The 18,372-nt window shown below is 33.5% G+C and overlaps 1 protein-coding gene across 2 annotated transcripts; it reads right to left on the bottom strand.

Annotated features, from left to right (window-relative positions):
- Positions 1-554: 554 nt before the first annotated feature.
- LOC147291179 (uncharacterized) lies at positions 555-17,100 on the bottom strand. 2 transcript variants are annotated; one of them, XM_086236517.1, is made up of 19 exons: positions 16,882-17,097; positions 16,161-16,416; positions 15,193-15,271; positions 15,039-15,116; positions 14,867-14,926; positions 14,608-14,712; positions 12,763-12,873; positions 11,586-11,627; positions 9,966-10,114; positions 9,178-9,311; positions 8,990-9,096; positions 8,852-8,894; positions 8,625-8,716; positions 6,199-6,247; positions 4,563-4,633; positions 3,414-3,533; positions 2,798-2,886; positions 1,730-1,775; positions 555-794 (listed from the first exon to the last, which is right to left on the bottom strand). In XM_086236517.1, exons 2-19 carry the CDS (start codon positions 16,235-16,237, stop codon positions 762-764), a joined length of 1,485 nt encoding a protein of 494 aa, XP_086092643.1. In that variant the 5' UTR covers positions 16,238-16,416; positions 16,882-17,097; the 3' UTR covers positions 555-761. The 2 variants fall into 2 exon arrangements, 1 of the variants encoding a protein (XP_086092643.1); XR_015121151.1 differs by lacking the exons at positions 555-794; positions 1,730-1,775 and adding an exon at positions 4,353-4,438 and having other exon boundaries at positions 2,867-2,886; positions 16,882-17,100.
- Positions 17,101-18,372: the final 1,272 nt, after the last annotated feature.

Raw genomic sequence — 18,372 nt, 5'->3', positions numbered from 1 at the left:
GTTACATAATATTGGTCTATTAGTTTATATTTTTTTCACATATACTAGCCACTGAGCACTCGGCGGTCATTTTCGAATGTTCGACAGTGTATTTTTTACTTTTTCCTCAAGTCTTGATTTGTCGACTTTATTTTAAGTTTTAACTTTACAAACCACATTTTATACTTTAGAAAAGTATGAGGTAAATCCGTACCCTATATCCTAAAAAAATTATGACATATTTCTTTGACAAGACAACGGTTAAAGGGCTTTATTTAGAAAAAATAAGGGCTTTATCTAAAAAAAATAAGGGCTTTATTTGGAAAAAAACAACCATAAAGTTTTTTTTTTTTTTTTTTTTCCAAATAAGACATATTTGAAGAACTAAACCCTAACTTTTCCTACGACATCATTTGATAAAGTCATAATCTTTATGGCATTAAAATTTAAACTAATTAATGATTTCACAAAAGGCAAAACCATAACTGATAGCTGTAACTTGTAGCACCCTTGTCAGTCTTCTACACACATCAATGGATGCAAAGAGTACTCAGCCTTGATTATTGATGTTGTAATAAAAGAAAAATATATCTACCAATTTTATTGCATGCTAGTCTAGTCTACTATACAGAATGCCTGTGTGATTATAAACCATAATAATACAATGGAAGAAACTATAAGAGATTTTATCTTTTACTTACTAGAATTTAGATCACTGTCTAATTATTTTTCTTTTTCTAATACGAATGAAGAATGGCTATAAACATTATGCTCGTATGGTGCTATGCTCTTCCTTTCCTTCTATCATCCAGTGCCTGCCCCAAAAAGTATACTTTTCCAAGTCAGAAGGCCCAAAATTATTAATCAAAAACGTAGCGTGTATTACCATGAAACTATAAGCATATGTAGATAGAAATATCACTAAACCATAGGTATTTATACTATTAATCACAATCAAGCAGACCCCACTACACATTCAAAATTTATCCCACCTGATTAATAATCTTGATTAACAGTCTACCAACATCTAGATTTTCTTGCAAGAGAGAATCACTGTGTGTGTGTGTGTGGTGTGTATATTGTAGATCGTATTATATTTTCCGATATAGGCATCTGTCATTGAAATTGCTCTTTACTTTTTCTGTATACATTTTCAAAGTTCTATAGAATATGATATGGAAGCCTCGCTTTGCTCTGTTCGAGGCTAATCTGGATAGGTTACTAAATATCAGAAGCTGATTGTTCAAAATATTTCCTTGCTTCAACTCCTGAGTTTTATTGTAATCCACAATTCCACATATTCTGTTATAACTAAAAAACATTACACTTAACATGTTTCAAAGCATCTCTTTGTACTTCAACATTAAAACCTCAATTGAATTTGTACTGTTTTCTTGAATAGCGTAAGTTGTAGAAAAGAGGTCCCTAATAGTTTTACTTGTGACAAAACCCTTCGGGTTTGCATCAAAGTGTCAACATAACAATGTAAACAGAACTTAGACATTGTGAAGGTTAATTACCTAGCCACTTCAACAATGACTAACACACCACAACCCATAGTCTTCTGCATTGCTGACTAGAACAATCATATTAAATAATTTTCTCATGACCAATTGTCAAAACAAAAGTATCCCCATTCTTCTCTTAACCGTAAAACAATTTGTCCCAAATCTTCTATGGAAGCACATAAAGAACTCATACATGCAGAAGTTTAGCACATTCTCAAATAAATTCAGTTGATGAGAAATACCTTGCTTTGTAATATTCTCATGGTCAGCACAAGAGTATCCCGCATTCTACAAAAGGAATTGAATATCTCAGATTAGATGGGCAATTGTTGAGAGAACAAAAATGTTTAAAGTGCTTCAAATACAAAGAGGGGAAATAAAGGAACATAAAATAGCTTCTTATGTCCACAAATTCCAGTGTAAAGGATAATTTCTTTCCAAGCATTACTCTATTGAATGAAGCCAAAGATATATGTATCAGAAAGATGGTTAGGTTACTTCGTTCTTTAACTTAGGCTTCAAATCTAAATGTTTGCAGGCAGTTTCCCTCAAATTACACAATGCACCAAAAAAATTATCCAGTCTTTTCATTGGACAAAGGATGCAAATCAAGAAATAGTAAACAGGTAAAATGGCATTTATAAAAAGTGGTTCAGTAATAAACCCTCATGAATCCATTTTTGTTTCTTTCATTCCAGGTAAAACAGCCTTGAAGTATCAACAAATGTAAGAGGGGTAATATTAGAAACCTGTCTCTTTTTTCACAAATATGAATTGCTTTAAGACTAAATTTTCTTTTCACAACATAGTGTAATTTATAATGGATTATGCTTGTTATATCAGACTATTGTCCCAATCCTTTGTTCTAAAAGAAAACTTCTACATCTGATTTACAGGTACATATGCATATCAAACATTCAAACCATTGGGCCCGAGTTCTATTTAATTACAACAATGCACTTATGCATCGTTTTCTAATTTCTTTCGAACAGTACGTCAATTATACTCCTACTAATTAAACACAGAACTCACTTTCTGAAACACCACAAAAGTGTATCCGCGAGTTATGACTTGATCAATTAACCAGGTTCCCATTTCTTTGGTTTCTGGTCAATTGACCAGGCTCCCATCACAACACATGGAACATGACCAACCAACATGAATTGACACCCTTACTCAATTCTTAAAATCTCCAGAAAATGCTCCAATGCAGCTCTATAATAACAAGAATGTCTTAATTTTAAAAAATAAATAAGTATAAAACAAAAGATATTGACAAATAAATTTGAAACATAAAATTAATGTATTACCGAACATTATTGTATGTGCTAAAAGGATAAGAAGAATGATTCGAACATGTCAACACAAACTGTGCTGAGGAGCCACAAGGAACTTTGATCTGCAACCAACATAGTATAGAAGTTGATAAGCATCGTCTTATATTTGGAAATAGAAATTTCCACAATACATTTTAATATCTTTTTTTTGTACTTAATCCACCAAAGAAGACAGCAAGCATTAAAAATTCTGATGACAAAGGCTAGCGGTAGAATCTCATAATTTACAGGGTCTGGTCAAATATCCATTATAAATCAAACACAATCCTGTGTATTCAAGGTTTCAACACTACGGATTCTTGCAGATTTTGTCAACACTGTAGGGATCTTATAAGAAAGCATGATTTGCTATTAGTTCTGTATGATGGATACATATTGTGACAAGAAAGTTACACTCCTCAGGCGAAACTTTTAGAACAAAATTTTGATTAACCTTTTCTAGACCCACTTCATATAATTGTATGACACTAAATGTTTCATTATGACATGCCATTAAATTCATGTAATACTCAAACAAGTGACTTGGGGAGCATCTCATGACATAAAACCCTAATTTCTCAAGTGATGCATCACCAAGTAAAGAACATACCGATAAATCCCTTGAGAATTTCTCTGCAATAACAACAGCTTCTGTGCTATTGATCTTGATTTGATAGTCTGACCGTCTCAGAATTAGAGTTGTTGGCTCCCAATTCTCAGAAGAATCCATCTGTTTTTATAACATCATGATACCACAAAAGTTTGTCATGTGATATAAAAAGCCATAAGTTGGTTGCAATACATTTTGTATATTGTATTATAATAGCCCACTGAATTAGAGAATAGAAAGGAAATTAATCTTTTAATATAAGTTCAGCATCATGAAAAATCCATATTGACAAGACAAAGTCAACCTCCTCACCCCATAACAAACAAAAGATAGATCCTAGGAGCCAAGCACTATTAAGAATGCATATATGCTAGAGTGCTAGTAAATATAAAGTAGAAGAGGCCATATCACACTATATGGAACATTTTCCCAAGTTTGCTCTACAATCCAGCAACTTAATATTTTAGTACCAATTCCTATATATCAAAAGTCTCAAAGACATTTGATCAAAGCTGGACAGGTCAGTACCCACCCTCAAAGGCAAAATAAAAGGAAGAAAAGAAAAAGTTACTGGAAAATGGCCTTCCAACTTCTCAATTGATCCCATTAATGCCCATATATACTATATTTTGAGCCTGTGTTTGGGTTTAGATCATCATGGCAATATACATGTGCATAGAACTGAGCTGTATAAATTGCAGTTTTTGTGCTTGAGTTTGACATAATCCCTTTTCCTTTTTTATTGCAATATAAAGTATTTACTATATTTTTATTAATTATTCAACAAATAGTTCAATATAGAACCTCAAGTTTTTCCCATATGCATAGAAGTTATATGAGATAGTAAATGCGAGGGGGAAATAAAATACAAAGAAAACTTTAACAACAAGTTTAAACCAAAATTGGCACAATTACTAAAAACATCGTTAATATATGTACCTATATTGGAGTTTCCTCCTAAAGGACTCATACATATCTCTCAACCATTATATTTGAATTTCACCGACCACCAATTTTCCTATAAACTAGCATTTTAAATTATTGTCAGGAGATAGGTTTATCAATTTACACTAAAGATAGAGACTGATGAATAAGATACACTTCAAGAAAATAGAACAAAAAAAGAATTGATGCAAAAACTAAACCTACCAGCAATAGAACACTAAATTTGACTTCTCCTGTGGAAATATACGTGTCAATGTCCATTTGCATCTCTGGGTCTACGAAGTTCCTCATGAGAACAGAATGCAAAAATGTAACACTCATAAGGAGCAGAAAAAAAGTCAAAATGAGTTCAAAATAAATATGTTAATGAACAGTAACAGTCCATGCAGGCAAATATCTCTTGCATTTTCATGGTAAAAACATTTTGAGGCAACTAATATCATCCCAACGAATCCAGGAACATGTGCCTTCTCTGAGTTAATGTATTCTTTCCTTCTATCTAATTATTTTTAGGCTAATTACAGAAACTCACCCCCCCCCAAACTATGACCGGGCACTTTACCCCGCTTACTTTTTTTTTTTTTTAAATACTTAACCCTACAGACTTTACTCCGTCCAACACTTTACCCCATTTCATCAATCTGAGTGCAATTTCCGTCTATTTTTCATATGTGGCGCCAAGTTGGCATCACGTGGCCTTTTCTTTGAGGGTATTTTTGTTTTTTTCAGCCAAAAATATATTCAGAAGACTAAAAAAAATAAAAACACCCAAAATCCCAATCCGCATATGTAATTAATCCTTTACCTTTTGAAAGGATAAGGCGCCTTTGATCTAGGGATATTGGGTCTGTGCACTTCCAATTGTAAAGAAGTTGTCTTCCAAATTAGGACGAGGATCATGAATCATAGCACTGCTTCATATCATGATTAAGATAAAGATAAACTAATTTCGAGAGAGAGAGAGAGGGGGGGGGGGGGGGAGGGAGTTTGTGTTTTTCTGTTTGTTTATTATTTTCAGTTTTTATTTTTTCAAATTTAATTTACATTTTTGTTTTAACAATTTTTAAATGGGTGTGATCTCCAAAATGCCCTCAAAAAAAGAATTCCACATGGCGCCATGTAAGCAAAATAGACGGAAATTTAAATCAGATTAACGAAATGGGGTCAGGTGTTGGAGGGAGCAAATTCTGTGGGTCAGTGTTTAAAAAAAGTTTGGGGGGTAAAGTGCAAACCGGTCCTAGTTTAGGGGGGAGTTATTTTTATGGATAGATATAGCCACTTAGGTTACAAATTATTGTTAAATGCAGCCAGTCTCATGTTATATACAAAAAGAAAAACGGGAAAAATCAATTAAACCTATAATAACGAATGATTGATAATATGTATAATACAGAAATACTTATGCACTTTTATACCCAGTAAACCTGGGGGGAAAAGACCTCACCAAATGGTAGGGAAAGAAGACGTAAGATTTATAAAAAAAAAAAAAAAATAAGGCCCCACATCATGGAAAGATCTGACATGTCTCAGTTCTTATACAGTCAGGACATCTCAATCACATTAATAAAGAAAAATACAAGAGTACAAAGGCCTATCTTCTTTTTCTTTATCAACCAATGTAGTTGGAGGCAAAGAATGTGAACCAAAATCACATCGACACATAAAAAATAAGTAACTAACTTAAACTATCAGAGTTTTAGAATGAAAAATGCTAAAGGAATCTACCATACATAAAATCATAACTATTAATCAGCCAACCATATTAAGAATAAGAACTAAATTTCAGATTTTTTGAGAATGTTCATGTCAAAATGCATCAATACAGTGTAAATACACATACCACATTTAATTTTGTTCTGATCATTAGCGAAATGCCTCACTAGTTGCCCCTGACAATGAAAAACAGTTCTATCAGGAAACAAAATTCTCATGCAAGACAATTATAGAAAATAGCATCACTTATGACCTGGTGCTTCAGGATATTAAGTTATAAAAAAGACATTAATTACATGAATGTTGTATAAACTGTAATTTCATTTTGTTAGAGATAATTGTCCTGAAAGGTCAACCTAATAGGAAATGTACCATGCAATATACTCAGCATAACACACTAACAATCCCCCTCAGGCAATCACACCAAACAACTCTAAACCAAAACTGGACTTTGCACATGCAATTAAGCAAGAGAAATTAGTACAGAGGGAAATACCAATACTTGGACCAAAAACCTCATGGAACCTAAGGCTTTGATAATATTTTTGATAAAGGATAAAGTTTATCGAAGAATTAAAGAAAAATGTATACGCTTCACCAAGCAACTCTAAACCAAAACTGGACTTTGCACATGCAATTAAGCAAGAGAAATTAGTACAGAGGAAAACACCAATACTTGGACCAAAAACCTCATGGAACCTAAGGCTTTGACAATATTTTTGATAAAGGATAAAGTTTATTGAAGAATTAAAGAAAAATGTATACGCTTCACCCAAAAGCATAACACATCCCCAAAATATACCAAGCTAGCACAGACTAACACATACCCAAAAGTTAGGTCGTTGTATACAAAGTGATCCAGTAAGGCTGCTCATGTAGGTTCTTATGGTCGGCTCACAAATGACTCTCGTGCTGAGTGCTCTATCAAGTGGCATCCCCCAGTTCACCCACATGTTAAACTAAACCTTGATGGATCCGTTAAGGATGTGTATCATGCTGCTTCTGGCTTTGTTATAAGAGATGATTTTGGTAAGCCTATTATTGCAGGAACTCAAAGGATAGGGAGTGGTATTGTTATCAATGCAGAAGGTTCTGAGCTTCGGGATGGATTAATTCATACTCTCTCTAATGGAGTTTCTCATGTCATAGTTGAAGGAGATTCAAAGCTTCTTATTGATTGTCTAAATCGAAAGTGCTCAATTTCGTGGAGAGCTCGCACCATAATTCTTGATATCTTACAGCCTGCGTCCCAGTTTCAAAATATTCAATTTCATCATATTTCATGCAAGGCAAATTTTCTGGCGGATTCTCTAGCCTCTATGAGTCACCCGGACTTCACCTCTTGTACATGGAGATTGTGCTTCCCCATGATGTGCTCCCGGCTTTTAACTTTGATCAGTTTGGAGCAGGTTGTCAGTGTGGTTTTGTTCTTTAGTCTTTGTTGTCGTCTTTAGTCTCTTTCTTAGCAAAAAAAGAAAGGGATTGTCCAGTTTTAAGTGGTGAACAGTATTATTTCAACACCCCAATGGCACTTTAGGCTGCAGGTCCATTCTAAAAATGATGAATAAAAATTAAAGATAACTACCAGCTGCACAATTGGAATCCTCAACCGTCGTAATCAAGAAGTCACAGAGAGAGAGAGAGAGAGAGAATTCAGTTTTCATTGAAAGACCAATATAAGTCCTGGGATTAATATCTGGGGTCCTTTTCTTGGTAAGGAGACCAGAGGAAACCAGTGGGACGGGTCTGGATTTATAGCATCCTCTGACATAAAGATAATTGTCACAAGTCAAGGTTCATTGGTTCTTTAAATGGAATCTGGATTTAAAGATCTGGCTAGTTATGTGCAGTGGTGCGCATTCATGGCAGGATCATATCTTAGTTCACACCTTGGACTAAAGTGCCTTAACAACTTTCTTAGAGAGGATGATCAAATGATTCAAATATCGATAAATTTTGAGTTGATGCCTTTCTATTTAATTTGCATTTCTTGGATCTATTTTATGATATGGCGCACATATGCAATATTTATGGGCTCAAAATGCCGCTCTTTTGAGCCTCATACTGAAACCCTAATTTTTTTTTTCTCTACTTTTCCTCAAACTTCTACTAGTATATTAAACCTAGCCTTAAAAGATATGCAGATCAAAATCATCAGCATTTTGGACTACTGAGTAAACATCGTTCCATAATCTCAAACCAAGCAATACCAATGTGTATAACCATCTACAAGGGTGTGATGATCTATTCTATTACTTGTACTTTATCTACTATCCACATAGTAGATTCGGAAATATTAATGGTATTATCCTCCTCACTGTGGGTTTCAATCAAATTTACTAAACTAGCACTACGAATAGATTTTGTTCATGCTAAACATTGACTGAAAAAAAAAAATTAATAATCATGGCAGGAATTGAAGAAAATTTCACCCCCTCTAATATAAGAAAAATAAAGAGAATTACAGATTTTTGCAAGCATGCATACACAAAAATAAATAGACAGTATTAACATACACAAGCATATGCAGTATATACAAGGTATAGAGAAAACCTGACGGCCTTGGTCATCCATTGGTATGCAGTCAACAGCAATGATTTTATCAACATCATCAGCTGTGACAAAATATTCTGGATTTGTGGCTCCTGATTGAAGGAAGCAAAAAACAAATGAAAACAATTCTTACGTAGATACAGATTATATAATGTTAAAACTCGCAAATGGTGCTACCACTAAAAGGATATAATCTGCACGAGAGTGAAAATTCATCTTAATTCTACCTTCAATGAACTCCCTGGTGCCATCCTGAAGATGACGAACCCACTGGTATGCAAACAATGATGAAATATAAGAAACCCATAATATATACTGCTTAATAGATAAAAGTTTACGAATGAAGAATGTTAAAGAAATTTCACCTGAAAAATGCAAAGAGAGGTCCCACGTACTGGATATCCACATCCAAGAAGTCTTCCTCCCGGTATAGGATCACCAATAATCTGAAAATTATCTATGCCAGGGCCCTCTAAATTGAATAAGACATATTAGATTTCATTAAAGGTCAAGTGACCAAGCCCCTGTGTTAATAGTTAAAAAGTTAAATCACCTTCAGAAACAGGGGAAGCAATCTCATCATGTGTGGTAGGAGAAGGAAACGAGATGCCATTGGTCGTTTGCCCAGCTCTCACATTCCTAACATCTTGTTCAGCTGAACCATGCGAAATAAAGTGAGCCATCTTCCTGTGAGTTGTATCATTCATAGTCATACATAAGTAAGAGGAAGGGATATCATATAAAAGGCTCCTCACCAAAACCTAGGTAAATAGTAAATTACAATATAATGTTAATTTAAAATTTTAAAATAACTCCTTGCATTTTAGTTAATACGCATCAACATCCATTACTGTAAGAGCCTATCCAAATTTACTTACTAATCAGTTATATGAAACTATCACACACAATAGTACTCCTTGTAACTTTCAGGAACTTAGAATGACATCAAAGAAAGCAATATAGACATCTAAACTTATTCAGATTGATTCCAAAATAGCATCATGATTTGTGGCATGGGCTGCATGGCAAATGTCATTGATTTTAGTGACTCATGAAATATGAAATCTTGAACAAATAAATTATATGGCATTCAGTTGTACCAGCAACACATATTGTAACCAAAACAATGGTGCAGAGCGCTTAAAGAATGAAATTTCAATATAAAATCTCACTACTATAAAGAAACTGTATTCAATTTTCTATATGACTCTATAAAATGTACAAGTCTTTAACTAGTTAAACTTATACATGACAAATAAAAAGTTCAGTGTAATAAGTCAGAATAACACATAAATGCTTACTAATTGTGGGAAAAAGAAGATCGCATTAGAAAATGCCAACCTATCTATATTGGATGTGAACTCATGTGGAATTTCATTATTAATTAGCATAACATTTTTCATGTCAGTAAGATCAGTCGTATATTTTGGCAATTTGTCAGTTGGCTCCAGATGTTCCTCATCAGTATGACGACTAAAGCCTTGCTGCCCCTGCATAAAGAAAAAACAGAGAGAGAGAGAGAGGGAGAATTTTCAGTGAACAAGAAAAGAAAACAATACATGATAAAGTTTATAAACCAACAAAACATGGTATATGAGTGGATTATATACTAGTACTGTGGACCTATGAGGAAATTGACCATTCAAAATGCCAGAACCTGGGCTATCTTTATCATGAGATTCACTTTTAGCATGATTTTCCACCGTAGATGTTAATTGTCTAATTTTATCCTGTTATAAAGTAAGCAGATGCCTTACTGCAATTTTCTTTTAACGTATAACCATGATAAGAAGTCATATAAGATTCCCAATAAGGGATTAACTCAAGAAAACAAGGCTCTCTCTTATGGCTATTATTCGTAAGCCAACCTATTAAAACATTTGTAATCTCTTTGGGTATTAGTGAAAATACCAACCAACCTTGTGAACATAGCAATTAGGGTGAACCACAAAGATACTTCATGTTCTGTGTGATTGTGGTCTTACATTTGTTTTTTCATAGTTGAACCAATTTTTGGCAGCAACATTATTCTTCTTCCTAGTTCCCCACTGCCATGCTCTGTTTTCAGCTAGTATTAAGGAAATACTACACACACAACCCTAATATTTAGCCATATTACAAATTAGAGGTAATTGCACGATTGGTCCTCTTATTATTTCATAAGTCCCGTGTTGGACATTGAGTTTTGTCCACGTGGAGGGGCAAATAGGTCAATTATGGTTTTGTTATTCGAAAAAAGTGTTGGTCAACTGGGGTCAGGTCGTGGCCCCATTTGATAACAAAATCAATTGTCCCCAATTGACCCCAATTGACTCCATTTGACTCACATTAGGACATGAATTGACCCATTTGCCCCTTCACGTGGACAAAACTCAACATCTGTTGTGGTGTTTTGACATAATGGACCAACGTGGCACACGTCAGTTGATTCATGGATGCACTTGGCACTTAAAAACTTCGTGGACCAACACGGGAATTATGAAATAATAAGTGGACCAAACATGCAATTATCTCTTTCAAATTATTTAACTTTTTTCTAAATCAGTCCCAATGTGCATGCTGCATCAGAGCTATGGTGTTGATCTAACTAAAATTATGCATTTCAGCAAAAATCAAAACTGAAACCTATGCATATTCAGCTCCAATTTATAAGTTACCCACCTATATCCGGTAGGGAGAAAGCTATTTGAAAAAATAATAATACATAGAGAACGAAAGAAGAAGAGGTTGCTCTTGAAAGAATAAGGCTACATGAGATTATTTATTATATACGGACAAGTTAGTTTTCAACAGACCCATTTATGAGCAGACAGTATAATACTGATAAAAAAAAAATGAGCAACAAAGAAAGGACAGGGAAGTGGATGACTGTCAAGTTTTTTGCAATAAAGGGTAAACCAATGGACTGTACAGTATATGATAAAGAATCATTACTGACAACAGAATCAAGTCATAGCTTACATGTGAAGTTCTAATCTTCCACTGCAATTGATCATGTAGATTCTGCAAATTCACAAAAAAAAAAAAAAAAAAAAAAAAAAAAAAAAAAAGATTAAGGTTGACTAAAGAAAACTATTTGCTAGACTTACAGACAGTAATCACATAGAAACATATGATAGAAATATATAAAAGATGGGCCAATTTTTGTCCCCACATATACCCAAAAAAGATATTGTGCCCCACAAAAATTTGAGAAAAAGCAGAGAAAGAAAAAAAAAATTTGTGCTAAGATTCAAGCTTGGCACTCAATTAATTTCATATTACTCAGCTTGTTCATTATAATAATAACATAAGATCCGATCATCCTTGTCTATTCTAAACAATAATCAGTGCACAAAACATGTCACCTTATCTCAGCATAAATTTGGATGTCATTGGCTTGTTCTTTTCTTTTTAATTATCTGAGCTAACTCATTTTCAGGGAAGAATCTCTTACTGTACGCCTAATGGGAATATCAGAGAACCCTTCCCTATTTTTTACGACAGGCACCAAAAGCACATGCCATTAATTATCAATCTCACAGAATGATAACATATGCATCTAAATGTCTTCTTAACACGTATGCATTCTGTAAAAGTAAAGTCAAATATACATGACTATCATGTACATAGAGAAACAGAATATATAATGTAAGGAAAGAAGAGCAATAAAATGTAGATATCTTAATAAACAATGTAACATGTGTGAGCAAGCACCATGGCCTATTTGTAATGCCATATTAGCACATATAGATTATTTTTTGGCTGCTGCAAACATACATGGTAGACCATTCTTGACGAATCAATAAATCAAAAAAATTAGACCGAATGACACATCAAAAATATTAGTGCATAGATCACAAGAGTGAAACCATAGCATGTCATCTTTGCAGATCCATTTAAGTAAAATCCTAGGCTCACCAGATGTGCACTGTTGATTTGTCCTCTGATTTGAATGTGATAAAAATAAATAAATAAAAAAATAATAATAATAATAAGAAAATATATATACTTACAAAAAAGCAAAAAAAATAAAAGTAGTACATGAACGAGAAGCAGACTCGAAAAAAAAAACTCTGTATTAACAATATGGCACCGCCCATAAGTTGGGATACTTATTCTTGTAGCATTTGTTATTGGTGGGCTGTACAATGGATACCTTTAAGCTGTTGGATATGGCAGAAGCATTTATGACATGGGGCCAAATACCATATTCAGCCAATAACCCTAGCATGGATGACATGAAGATATATCTCTCATCGTCTGCAGCCTAGCAGATACATAAACCATCAAGAACAACAATATAACAAAAAAAAAAAAACTTAAAATCCAAAAAAATAAAATGAAAATTTGAAAAAATAATAATAAGCAGAGCATTGCAAGAAACAAAGATGACAGATCCAAAGTTATTCAAGTCACATTCATATAGCAGTGTAAGAGAGGTTTAACCAGCATATGTCAATATACAATGACATTCATATTGAGTTCAACATGTAAACTGGTGGTATCCTCTTAATGATGGATGGACAATACTGAATTCTGATCACTCTTGCAACCATGACATCCAATTTAAGGAAAACTAGATGTGCACAAATTTATTGATTTGAAGAAAATAATTTAGATGTCTTTATTTGAGACCATGAAATAAAGCGATGGACTGATGAGAATCCATAAGAAGCAGCTTATTGAAGAAAATGCAAGCTTTTTTATTGAGAACATTGTACAAAGGAGAGTAAAACATGACATGCATCTAATATTACATTATAGAACCATAAGTGGTTAGAGGTTAAATTTTCAAAGTTTTTTTTTTGCTAAACTTGGACATGCCATTAAGAGAAAAGCAATAATAAAAGGACTAGTTCAATGATCTTCCGGAATAATTGAAATAAATAAAATGTGAAGATTTGGTAGAATGTGCTTGTCCAAGATGGAGGCTGGTGACTTATTTTCTTTAACTAAAAAATAAATAATTAATATTCCCATTAAACCATTGAATCAACATATGCATGAAAATCATCTAGCTAGTAGGGGATCTACTTTAAAAGGTTGAGTATAAACGACTAAGTTTTTTGTATTTCAGCTAGAAGGATGACTTGCAAAATCTTTGCAAAGGATAGAAGCACTGGAAACATAACAAATTTTATCATGATTAGCAGTAAAAAAAAAAAAAAAATGTGTCAGCTGATATTGGAAGCTTTACACAGACATAATTATGTGTCACTTTTATTTTAGGATGTGAACAAGTGGTAAAAGATTACATGGAATCAAAAATAATATCCAATAAGAAAGTTCACAAAAAAATATATATATTGCCCCATAGGGATAAAACATAAAATAATAATTAATAACGTCAGAGTTTAATCCTATCTTTGTAGATTCTATGAACCTACAGAACACTATACCTCAAATAGGAAAGTATAAGTTTGTTAAATCGAAAAAATGGCATTTAATCAAGGCCATCACATAGATTATACACGATATTTTCCAGTTTTCCCCTCTCTTACTAGGTGAATTGCACAAGTACCAACCAGGAGTAAATCTTGGATCTCAAACTCACCCTCCACCCATTTCTTTAAAGATGAGAAAGTGCCATTGGCAGACAAACACAGATTATCTATTATACGAGTCCTTAATTTTTCCTCAACCATTGTTTAAATTTTAAGGAAAACCATTTTTTTTATTAGCTTTCCTATTTCAGGTTATAACTACAAGAGTTAACATTTTTTTTTTTGGTACTCTCATAGAAATCTTCTGAGAATACTAGTCAAAAGGCTTTTATTGTCATGAAAGAATGATGATCGAGAAAAGTGTGATCAATTTTGTCTTACAAAACACATAACAAGCTATGTTTCTATCGTTTCATGCAAGAAATCAATGAAATATATGATATCTTGGGCATCAGGTTCTTGCTATTTTTTTCAACTGACAATGGAGAATAGACATCCTGCTACAAACTACCAGAATATTCCAAAATAGCTAGCACCATTTGTAACTATTAATTTACCTTCAAATCATGAGTTAGTTTTAGATTTTCTTCAAGATCTCCTTTTCTGCGAACCAACTCATTTAAGGCAGAAGTAGTGGCTTCATTCTGCTTCTCATCAATTGCCTACCAATCAACATAATATTATTTCATACTTTAGGACATGCAAACAAAGACTACAAGCATCTTCCAATATTGAAAAACAAAACAAACAACAACAAAAAAACCCAAGCATTTCAAAAAAAAAAAAAACCCTATTAATTCTGAAACGATGACAAACCATCCGTAAGTCAGCAAATTTCCTCTCCAATGCATACTTCTCATTCAGTAGCCGCAATTCCTGATATCATGAATACCAATGAATTCTCTAGCATTTGAAATATGCAGAAATACACCGCTTATAACAGTAATGCAAATGCACATGACAAAAGGCATTTTCAGAATCGCTATACCTTCACACAAGCAACAGTAATTTGCCCACGAAGAAATTGGATCTCCTCTTCCTGTGCTCTGGCTCGGGAATAAAGTTCCTGCTTGTAAACTTTCGTAGTGTAAGCAAATCAATTAAAGTTTCATTCTAAGTGTAAACTAATTTAGTGCCCATACCATAGCTTCTCGATCTCTAAGATGGACAGCACTGTCATCTTTTAAATTTTTTGGAGTAAGATGCGCTTCAGAGTTACGCCTACAAAACAGGAGGAGGGGGAATGAAGATACTTCAGAACATGAACATCCAACAGACCATTTAACTTGTAAAGTGCCCAAGTAATACGGCTCAGTTATGCATGCTACAAGAAGCTCAATGAAGGAAATGATGAATACCAAAACAAAAATTTATCTAGATTTCACAAGATGGAAACTTACAAGCTTTGCACTAGTTTAGTTACATCTAAGTTCTATTTTCAAGTTTCTTTGAAATAGTACTCCACCAGTTTTTCTTGTTGGAGTTCACTTTAATTATTCAACTCAAAAGAGTATTATCTCATTTAATTATCATCCAGAAGAGACTTCTGCAAGGCTTTATTGTGACTCCAAGGTTTCTTATTCTCATTGTTTCCAAATGGACAAAAAAAAATATATATCATCATTCTTAATCTCTTCTTCTTCTTTATTTATATTTTCATAGTCTAGAAAACTTCTTAACCACAACAAGCAATAACCAAATCTAGAAGCCATATGTCCTCCCTGAAACCTGACTCATACAAACCACAACTCAAGCTCAAATATTAAAACTTTAAGCCATCTTGATAGTTGATAAAGCTCAAAATTTCCCCATTGTGCATAATTACAAAAACCTTTTGCACAAGCAATCTCCCACAGAAACAAAATTCATGTCCATCATTTTAAGAAACACTAAAATCTAATCACAAGGGTTGTAGAATCATTGATAAATATACCCCATACACTACCCAACCTCTTTTGGACCCTAGGCTTGCTTGAAATGATTAAGAAGTGCAAAAAGTATTTAGAACATTTCTCAGCTATGGAAAATAGGGAGATGTTGAATCAATCCACCTGGAAACACAATCCCAGTAAATCAACACTATTTCTAATAAGCTGGGCTCGGGTATTACCTGTTCAAAACATCAGCATTTTGATTCTTCACCCTACCATCCTTCAACTGTTGAGATGCACTCTTACTTGAAGACATCTCATTGGCAGCTCAAGGCTCTCTTCAAGACAACCTCCAATAGCGTCGTAACCGATTATTCCCATTATAACCAACCGAATCTTGCATTTTACTCCATTTCATTCTCCCATTGTCCAATTTAGTTTGAAAACTTCTATATGACCAAATTCCTGTCACCGCCAAAAGTTGCAAGAAGCTCCCTACAATTTAGAAGTTACAAAAAATTCATCAAACTTCAAGAAATATCCAAACAATGAAAATTAGGTCCATATTGAATTTAATAGGAAAACTCAATTACCCAAATGAGAAAAATCACTTATACCATCAACTAGAGCTTCAATTAGTGAAACATAACCTTCAAACCCAAATCAGTAATCGATTAAAAACCAAGCTTTGTCTTAATTCCAATTCTTTTTTGTTCCATTAAAACGAGGTTTTAAAACACCCAGTGACGGTTGAAGCTAAAACTAACTCTATAACCAAAATTCTCAAGCCAAAAAATTCAATACCACCAACCAACAACAACAAAACTAAAATGTCAGCAACACTAGCCGCAGAGCAATGCGAAATGATTTCCCAAAACTGAAACCACCATGACGAGTAAAACTTCGCATAAACCATAAATTGTAATGAATCGACGTAAAGAAATGTATACGGTGGTTTACCTGTTCGTTTTGCAGAGGGAGCAATATCTGAGGGAGCTAGCAGAGAAAACAAGCTACAAGACCTGGTTCGTTTGATTCTTTGTACTGATTGTAGGGCACAGATCTATTACTCTCTGCCTGGCTAATCGTAGTGGAAAGAGAGAGAGATATGTGCTAAAGGTGTGGGTTTGTTCTTCCAAGTTCCAAGTCAATGGGCATTAGAGTCGTTGAAGTTTTTTCCATGTACCATTCATTTTTTGCAATAATTAATACTACAATAATAATGGATTGAGCTTTTCGGAGTGCTAGAGTCAAGAGATTTAAGTGTGAAAATGCTACTTTAACTACTTATTGTCATTACTCATTTTTTTTTGGCCAAGTTATTGTCATTACTCATTAGATATGGAATATTGGAAATGAAGTTTTTTTTTTTTTTTTTTGGGAATGGAAATGGAGTTTTTGATACTAGAGTAATTAGGTTTTTATTTTCTTTTAATTATTGTGGCACAAAAAAAAGAATGGCTTAAACTTAAGTTTTGACTGACTGAAACGGCAGTTGAGGGGTGAGATGAGTACCCTAGCCTTTTCAATTTAACCCAAAAAAAAAAACTATACTTTCAAAGTTTGAAATTTTTTGTCAATACAATTACTGTATAGTTTAGGGGTGTGCAACCATACCGGTAACCCGACTAAACTTAAATGACAGGTTGGTTTGGATCGATTTTTTAATTGTTTAAGCTGATTTTAAATTCAAACCAAACCGTCCAATCTAGTTTCATTACCGATTTCTATATTCCAAATTCTCAATTAAATTATTCAAACTAAGGGTAATGAATTTGTTTCAATCATTAGAACCCATTAGTGACAGTAAGTTATATTACTCCTACCAATGGGAGTAATGAGTTTGTTTCATTGATCAGAACCTTTCCACCTCCACCTCGGAGACTAATGAGTTTGAAGTAAGTACCGTAAGGTGTTGTGGTATTGTGCTTTTTAAAGATCAAACAATTGAAGTTATAATTATTTACTAAGATCTCCCGAAGTGAAAAAAGAAAGGATTAAAACAATGATCTCAAATCAAGATAGTCATTAATATGAATAGGCTTATTTACACCATTGCCCCCTATAAAATATACTTTTTTTCACTTTACTCCCTGAAACTTAAATCCTCTCAGTTTGCCACCTGAACTTCACAAAGTTATTGCAAAAGACCCTATGCCATTAACTCTGTCAATTTTTCAGTTAAAATAGCTGACGTGGCACCTATATGGCATGAGTGAGACCATTTTTTAGTTATGTAAAATCCATGTGGACAAAAAAAATAATTTTTAAACTAAAAAATAATAAGATCCATGTCAATTTTTTATAATTTTGTTTGTCTACATGGATCTTACATAACTAAAAAAAGGTCTCACTCATGCCATATAGGTGACATGTCAACTATTTTAACGGAAAAATTGACAGAGTTAACGGCATAGGGTCTTTTGCAACAACTTTGTGAAATTCAGGTGG

This window comes from Dryas octopetala, chromosome 3, assembly GCF_963921425.1.
Source record: "Dryas octopetala chromosome 3, drDryOcto1.1, whole genome shotgun sequence".
Lineage (NCBI taxonomy): Eukaryota > Viridiplantae > Streptophyta > Magnoliopsida > Rosales > Rosaceae > Dryas > Dryas octopetala.
This window is presented reverse-complemented; position numbering and strand designations above follow the sequence as displayed.

What these genes read in the sequence shown, in the direction of transcription:
- LOC147291179 (XM_086236517.1), bottom strand. Translation starts at nt 16,237, where the DNA reads ATGTCTTCAAGTAAGAGTGCATCTCAACAGTTGAAGGATGGTAGGGTG. An exon ending in TTAGAGATCGAGAAGCTATG is followed by an intron (nt 15,117 to 15,192) that starts GTATGGGCACTA and finishes GTTTACAAGCAG; the next exon opens with GAACTTTATTCCCGAGCCAG. An exon ending in AATTCTCAAGGGATTTATCG is followed by an intron (nt 2,887 to 3,413) that starts GTATGTTCTTTA and finishes TGTTGGTTGCAG; the next exon opens with ATCAAAGTTCCTTGTGGCTC.